This window comes from Gossypium arboreum, chromosome 11 (assembly GCF_025698485.1).
Source record: "Gossypium arboreum isolate Shixiya-1 chromosome 11, ASM2569848v2, whole genome shotgun sequence".
Lineage (NCBI taxonomy): Eukaryota > Viridiplantae > Streptophyta > Magnoliopsida > Malvales > Malvaceae > Gossypium > Gossypium arboreum.
The window spans coordinates 13,162,672-13,170,893 of record NC_069080.1 but is presented as its reverse complement, the minus strand read 5'-3'; the positions used below and the strand labels follow the sequence as shown (position 1 = coordinate 13,170,893).

Below are 8,222 nucleotides of genomic sequence, written 5' to 3'. Positions count from 1 at the left end.
CCATAGGTACTGTATATGACATGTCGACTCCAACTATCACAAAAAATGGCATTCAGATAGTGAGCGAGATCAATGCATCATCATGGGTGTGTAACTTCCACTATTTCCATAATCATGCTAACCATGAAAAAATTAGAATAAAACTTGAGAAAATTAAGAGTTTAGAGGGAATAGAGAGAATTATATTTGAATGAAAAGAATGAAAAATGGTCTGATATTTATAGAAAAAAATGGTCGCGTTTGCACACACACTTTCTAAAAACGGTCTATTTTTTAATTTAAAAAAAAACAACCTAAAAACACAATTAAAAAATTAGCATAGCAAAATATAGGAGCCAATTATGAGAGTGAGAGACCAAAATTTTAGAAAATAGCTAAAGGAATTTCATGTTATAGCAGAAACATACGCATATCATATACACAGAGAAAGGATTGTATGAAACAGTGACGTCACGTCATTTGTATCCCTTTCCAATAGTTTTATGCTACATCAGTATTCTTATCCTGAATTTCAAGATTTTATCCTGAATTTTAGTATTTTAATTTGGATTTGATTTTTTCAAGATAAAATCACGAAATTCGAGATAAAATGTATGATGTGGCATAAAACTATTGAAAAAGATCTGATGACGATAACATCATTGTTTCATACAATCCTTTCCCTACATATACACATTGGTCATTTGCCTTATATTAACATTCAGGGATGACGTCTCCATATAGTTTCCTAATGTCTCCATATAGTTTTTCTTTTGTCTTATTTACATTTCTAGTTTTTTTTGAAAAGTATTTATTTTAAAAATTATTTTCTAAAAATTTAATTAACTCATGGCTAAACTAATTCTCAATCCAATTGATTGATTCAATTTCAATTAAATAAATGATTAAAAATCATAAAAATAAAAAAGTATATATATAATTTAATTTATCCGATTCAATCGTTGGTTTAACTAATTTCTATATTGGTTCAATCAGTTTACACCAATTTGCGAGTCAATCGGTTCTTTCTCTTATTCCAGATTCATATATCAACCGGTTTCCTTATCAAACAGTCGATTGGATCCCATTTCAACAACTTTGAATATTATAGAATCATTTTCCTTTGGCAACTAAAATTAGTTTTATATTAAGATAATATTTTATATAGATTTAATAATAATCATTAATTAAAACTTAATTTGAAGTTAAATATGTTATATTTATGAGAATGAATGGTAAGACATCGGAGATGAAAGACATATATGAAGCAACAGGATTCAAACAAATACTTTTTATAAAACAAATAATTAATTTATATTGTTAAAGTATCCATGTATTATATTATAAATTAAAAGTGTGCATGGGCCGGGTCGAGTTTGGCTTAACTAAAAATTTAGGCTCGTTTGTTAGGCCCTAGGCCCGACCCAAAAAATAGGCTTAAAATTTTGCCCAAGTCCGACTTGGATAAAAATGCTAAAACTCGGGCCCGACCGACCGCTAATATTAATTTTATATTATTTTTATAAAATATTAATATATATATAATACATCAAAATTCTAAAACATCAAAACAAATATTTCTCAACAAATTGAAAATAAATTTTAAAAATATGTATACTTAAATAACATTAAGATAGATGCAACTTAACAAACAAATGTCTCTAAAATAATAACAAAATTAACAATAAAATAAGTTTTATATAATATCTAAATAATAACAACAAAATAGTAGCAACATAATAGTAAAATATAGCAAAATTGGGAGAAAACAACAAGAAAATAATATTAAAAAAATATTTTTTTCCTTTAGTGAATTCGGGCCGGGCTGGGCACGGGCAAAAAATATCTTACCCGAGGCGGCCCATCTTTAAACGGGCATTATATTTTTGTCAAGCCCATTTTTCGAGCCTATATTTTCATCCAAACCCTCTTACATTTCGAGGTCCGACTCATGAGCACTCTATTATAAACTTTTTATTACTAAATATTTATAAATATATATTTATTATCAAAAATATATTAAAATAAAATATTAAGAATATTGTTTAAATTTTAAAATTATTATTAATGTTATTAAAATAAAATTTTGATATTAATTTTTTAAAATAATAAGTTATATTAATTATTTATTATATGGTTATATATATACGTTTAATAATATAAAAATAAAGTTTATGAATTTAAAAGTACTAAACTTTTTATATAAATTTTAAAGTTTTATTTTGAATATCTGGATTTTCTTTTTAAAATATTTAAACTTTTTAATATATTTTAATTTTATATAATTATAAATTATAAATAATTCATTTTAATTTTTAGAATTACTTGATATAAATAAATACATGGCAATACTTATGTAGCTTTTTTGTTCTAGGTGGCAGCTTTTAATTGGACAAAAGAAAAAGTTATAATTTAATTACCAACAATGTCCATACAGCATTTAGAAAACAAAAAATTAACTTTCGGCTCATGCAGTTTGTTGCATTGGCATTTCTTCCTCCCTATTGGAAAGCACTCAACAGATAACGAGACTGATGGCCAATCAACAAACCTGATTTAAAACACTTCATCATAAGGCGCCAGTAGTGAGCTCTGATTCACCCTTCCAATTTCTTCCTTCGGGTTGATCAGCATCCTTCGGACCTCATTCTGAAATTTCCTGCAATTCCAATGAGATATGGTTAAAATACATTTTTTTGGGTGTTGTACTTAGATGGAATTTTTGTTTAGTTTTGCACTTAACTGCCATGGGTAATGATCTCCAATCATCCTCATCTCCCCTATATCATCAGTAAAGGTTACATGCCAGCCGCTGCTTCCATCAATCAATCGTCCATTAAAATCAAACATGCGATCAAGCTCAGAGATGAGGTCTTTATATCCGTCAAATCTAGTGATATCAACTGATCTTCCAAGAGCAGTCCCATGCTTGAGTACCTATAAGAGAAAGGGTATGTTCTTAGAATCAATTTAGGGGAACAATCGACTTCAACAATAATTCACGTATGCCAAAATGAAAGTATGACCTTGGTGCAACTCCAATTGCTAGCAGAACAGCAGTTGTCACACTGCTTGCTAGATGTACCCTTAGAAGGTTTCGAAACAGTTGACTGAGAAGTTGGAGGAATAGAACAATGACTTTCAAGCTCGCTAGAAGTGACAAGTTGGGGTGAAGGGGGCTCCAGTGGACCGGTAACTAAATTTACTCCAAAAAGCATGCATGCATGTCCCTCCTTTGGTTCGCACCATGATGTTTCATTTTCATTCCTTGGTTCTGAAATACTCCATTCCTGAGAATTAACATTTGGAACTGAAATTTTTCTGCTAGCAATAGCATCTTCATGTACTCCATTTGAGGAGGAGAATGTTGTGGACCAACTATTATGAAGACCCAAACTTTCTACTTGTCCACCAGAAAAGGGTGCTGCGCCAATCTCTCGTTGATTCTGTATTGGCTGTTGCATTGAATCCCAACTGTGATTTAGTGGGAGGCAATGTGGTAATGGTTGTCTTAGTGCATCGGGTTGATTACCATCTGTGTCACTATCTTCTTGACCTTGCAAGACCCCTGAGCTACTTTGAGATTCGTATTTAATGGAACCACTCCACATGCCTGGTAAAGAAGAAATTATGATCAGTAGCTGCAAAGTCTGCCAACATTTATTATAAATGCAAATCATGTTGAATCCATACACAAGTATAGTTACCATCCATTAGCAGGGTAGAAAACCCAGGGGATGATACATCATCAGTACGAGCCTTCTTTTGGTTACGTAGAATGGAGGGTCTCTTCTTGATACTAAATTCCGTTGGTTCAATGTTCCAAGGACAAACTCTTTCAGGATGAAAATTTTCACCTGCTGTGAGATCCCATTTCACCTATCAAAATTGTACAACCATGAGTCTTTAGCTTCAAATCAAATATCAATGCAATCATGCATTTGAAATTAAACACATGTTACCTTCAGACATCTCCATTCAGAATTAGGCCACCTAGTATGATCCACATCTTCAATGCTTATGATAGTGCCAGAAGGTCTGTTTTTGAGAATAGTGCATTAAATTTGAAGGGATCCAGGATCCAAAAACATACTTCAATATATCAAATCACATATGCTGGGTTTTGAAATGATAACCTTTGTTCCGCACATTCTTCGCCTTCTAATCGCATTCTAAATCTTGTCCCGATGCAATAGTCAATTTGAGCCGACTTCATATACCGATCTAATGAGATGATAAATTCAGAAGAAGTAGACCTGCAGAGGTGCAAGAATGAATGCCTTCCTCTTCCAGTTCCAGTGTGACAAGTTGTATATTAAATTGAACTTTATTACACCTTACCAAGGACGGTAGTTGACATTAAACATGCTTCTGGTAGAGAAGGCATGAAAAGCACTTGCTAGTATGCCATGACGCATGCTATGACCAGATATGACGGATGTTGATGTATATTTCAGAACAGTCGTTGCTCGCCGAATTCCAAGACGGAGCTCTCCTTTTTCCCCTCTAGAGAACAATAAATTTTCTTGAAATTATTTGATTTATTCATCACCTAAGATATACTACTATAAAACCAACATTCTAGTAAAAGAAAAACATTGAATCATGTGCATGTCCATGTCTATGCCTATGTGAAACACAAAAGAGACAAGTTTGTGCAGAAACATGGACACAAATAATTTTTTTGGGGAATTGGCAGAGAGAAAGAGAACCTAAGAAAGATACATTCATCCCCAGCAAGAAGCTTCTTTGAAGTCAGAAATGTACTCCAGCCGCTTGTAAGCAAGTGCCTTTTTGGCTGACCTACATTTGAAAGGGAACAAATTCCATAAGGAAACTAACTATATAAATAGCTTTTCTAAACAAACAAAGAACAGTGAAAAATAATCCTTTTACATAAGCATAAGCTCATTAAGACAAACTACATGGTATACTACATTACTTTAATACGTGGATTTCTCGGAGATATCTAAAATTACTTTCATGGTACAATGAGCTGATCATGGTAATCCTTAAATGTAGATCAGTGCAAGATAGATTAAGGTACCTCGATAAATATGTCGAAAGCGCCACTCAAAACCGTGCAAGTCTATTGCAACCAATTCCTGTTGTGGGGTTTGCTGAGACATGTCCTGTAACAATATGCATAACTTAACAACTCATGAATGATATGGCCTATCTAGATCAGTTAAGACTTCATTGATATGGTAAACCTGGCAAAATATTTAAAGAACCTTCCAAAAAAACCATAAATATGTGTTTTTGTGCCTTACGACAGAAAGAAACTAGTCTGGAAATTTACATTGTCACAAATAGTTTAATTAAAAGGAGGGTTGGCAAGTTCCAGTTTCCGCACCCTTTGTTAGTTTGAAGAACAAGAAAGCCCTTATCTAATCTTCAAATTTTCAAAAGCATTCTGTTTTGAATATAAGTGCACTAAAAAGACAAAAGATCACATAATGGTGTACCAACCAGGGGTGGGATCCACCCATCATCAACATGTCGCTTTGGGATAGAGAATCCGCCATGTGTGCTTGTATCTGATGGAGTGAGTTTCTTACTAAAGAACACTGGATAAGCTTTCTGGGGTAAAGGTTGATAATTTCTATGCTCCAAACTTTCCTCATCTTGCTATTTGACGCAGAAAAGCATTTAGGTAAAAGATAATAGGGAGATTCCAAGGCAAAGTAAATGAAAAACAATTACTCTAAGCATTTCAATATCTAACCTCTGCTTCTGGAATCAGTGTTATTTGTGCAAAGACCTCATCTGTGCCAGGTTCAACCTGCAATATGGCAAAGATGCATCAAAAACAACAACTTATGATGAGCTTTGCATTTGCATATTAACCTCCTGTAAGTCTATGCTATCCATTGTTCCAATCAAAGTCATTAGGAAACAATTGAAGGTACATTTATAGCAGATACCTTAAGCTGAACATGCATCACCCTGCAAAGGATCTTAGAAGGCAAATTGTAGATAGGCATTTCCATTATCCCATCTTGATTCATACATGCATCCACCTGTGTCAAAAGCTCGGTCATCAAACAGATGAATGCACAAGCATATATTTATTCATACAAAATGCTTTTTCTTACTTCTTTTTTTTTGAATAAGAAAGAAAAAATGGAGTTAATTAATTATTTGATTTAATTAAGTAGAGTAAAAGATTTGCTTATACCTGTTCTATGTGAGCTTGAGGGAAATACAGAACCTTTTCCCCAGCGTGTGGCACATAAACTGAAGGACCAGCGCATGCATGCCATAGTTGAACATGTAGATCATCTTTTTCTCCTGGTTTCACACACAAATTCAAGCCATAACACTTAAAAACCAATCTAAATGAAACAAAAGAAAAAAAAAAGTTCTGATAATCAGAGATATGAGCAAATCGAAACATTTGGGACCCATTCTACAGACCAAACAGAGCCAAGAATTAGGACCAAAACATAAATGAGATGATTGATTGGTTAATTAATTCCCAATGTTTGTCGTGTACTACATTGCATATAAGGTTGAAACGAAATACAAAAGAAATAATCTTCGACCAACAAGTTCAAGCGCAAAAAAAAGAAAAAAAAAACATAGATACTACTCCGTCATCATATCATTCTACAATAAGCAGATTTTAAAATGCTAGCAGTACTCAAGTTTATCAAACATGTTTGATACTTGATAAACAAGTGTTGGTGCCAGAAATGAAGATATAAAACCTTGATTGTTCGGAGGAAGCAACGGCAAGCCATAGACGTTGCTACGTCTTCTGGGGTGAAATGGGACCTTAGCCTTCAAACCATTCCGTTCACCGTCCATTTATCTTCCGCTTTTTCCCTCCTTTCTTAACCCAAAAGATGGAGTATATACAAAGAAAAAAGAAGAAGCTTCTTTCCCGGAACAAGGAAAGATGCAGTAAATAAAAGGAGAGTGGAAGGGGAAGGCAAAAGGGTGTGTGTAAGTTGAAGTTATGTAGAGAAATTAAAAATGAAAAAGACAAGAAAAGTAGACTAAAAGGAGTACGTACACCTCGAGCATCAGGCGGCTAGGTCGTGTCACCATAGAAACAAGCTCTCACTTTCAACAACCCGGCCCGCTCTAGGCTCTATTGACCCCCAGCTCTTAATGCAAAAACGTTTTTATCGTTTACCTCAAAGTGCATGCAATGTAAGAGAAGACAAAAAGGTGTCAGTTTTGAAGATACATTTCCTGTTAGAGTAACGTAATTAAGTATAAAACTTTTCAACCATGATTATTATGGTTTTAACTTTTAAGATATATTGTTTAACGTCAGTAATACAGATTTTGTCTTGTTTCTCCCTTTGCTTTGTTTGGAGGGTGGGTCGTTGTCGTTGTCGTTGATTCCTGGCGATATTTGCTACATTGGGCATCGATGTATACTACGTGTTTTTTTTCCCATTGCCCTTTTCATGCAAATGCGCTTATCCCATATTGAATTCCATGGCATTCTCGGCCTCTTCTTTTCAACCCTTTTCCAATGTTGAGTAAAATTCGATTAACGCCTCGCTACAGCACTTCTCAGCTTTAAAAGTAACGTCAAATACCTGGGTTTTGGAGTTAGAAATGTTGTTAAAAGGAGTTTTTCCAATTTGACTTTTGTATTTTACAAATTAATTTTTTTATTTATATTAATTATTTAAAAGTTTAGATCAGTATATATTTTATTTATTATTATATTAAATTATCAACTAAAACAATAATATCAAGTGACCTACATGCTAAGTGAGCTTGTGAATCACATGAGGCGTTTTTTTTTTTTTCTCTTTCATTGTGATGGATTCACTGAACTACGCCCTTGCCCTTGGCTTATCTGCAATGGTGGGGTTAGATATAGGTGGCTTGAGCTTTTACCATTCAAGTCTACAATGTTGATTTGTGAAGCATCCATCCAAGGGTTGCTAGCTTGCACTACATCTAGAGACCTAGCTATATCCCTTAAAATCAATGGGATTTGATCAAATTCATACACATATCTACATATATGTGCGTGTATATATCTGCAAGGTTTTTATTTGGGCTGTAATGGACTAAAAAAAAAGGACAAACAAGCTGGAGCAATTACGGAGGTGAAAATGACACGTCTAAACTCCAAAAACCCAGCAATCAATGTGAAAAGAAGGTAAGGTAGGCAAGGCGACAAAAGTGAAAAGACAGTGTTCCTACTACACACTGTTTCGCGGTCTTGGCTGTTAATCACATGGATCTCCGTTAAACCCCAACGCTGAGAA

At 33.7% G+C, this 8,222-nt stretch overlaps 1 protein-coding gene across 1 annotated transcript; it reads right to left on the bottom strand.

Annotated features, from left to right (window-relative positions):
• Positions 1-2,361: 2,361 nt before the first annotated feature.
• Positions 2,362-7,084, bottom strand: LOC108471458 (auxin response factor 23-like). Its single transcript, XM_017773074.2, has 14 exons — positions 6,693-7,084; positions 6,161-6,273; positions 5,907-6,002; positions 5,708-5,764; positions 5,452-5,610; positions 5,027-5,111; positions 4,692-4,782; positions 4,321-4,485; positions 4,116-4,235; positions 3,942-4,017; positions 3,687-3,858; positions 3,006-3,592; positions 2,723-2,916; positions 2,362-2,638 (listed from the first exon to the last, which is right to left on the bottom strand). The coding sequence occupies exons 1-14, from the start codon at positions 6,790-6,792 to the stop codon at positions 2,536-2,538; spliced, it is 2,118 nt and encodes a 705-aa protein (XP_017628563.1). The 5' UTR covers positions 6,793-7,084; the 3' UTR covers positions 2,362-2,535.
• Positions 7,085-8,222: the final 1,138 nt, after the last annotated feature.

Bases quoted from the DNA above. Each gene is read 5' to 3' on its own strand.
- LOC108471458 (XM_017773074.2), bottom strand. From the start codon at position 6,792: ATGGACGGTGAACGGAATGGTTTGAAGGCTAAGGTCCCATTTCACCCC. The intron at 6,003-6,160 runs GTATAAGCAAAT...CTTTTGACACAG, and splicing joins CTCAAGCTCACATAGAACAG to GTGGATGCATGTATGAATCA. The intron at 3,859-3,941 runs GTAACATGTGTT...CAATTTTGATAG, and splicing joins CTGAATGGAGATGTCTGAAG to GTGAAATGGGATCTCACAGC.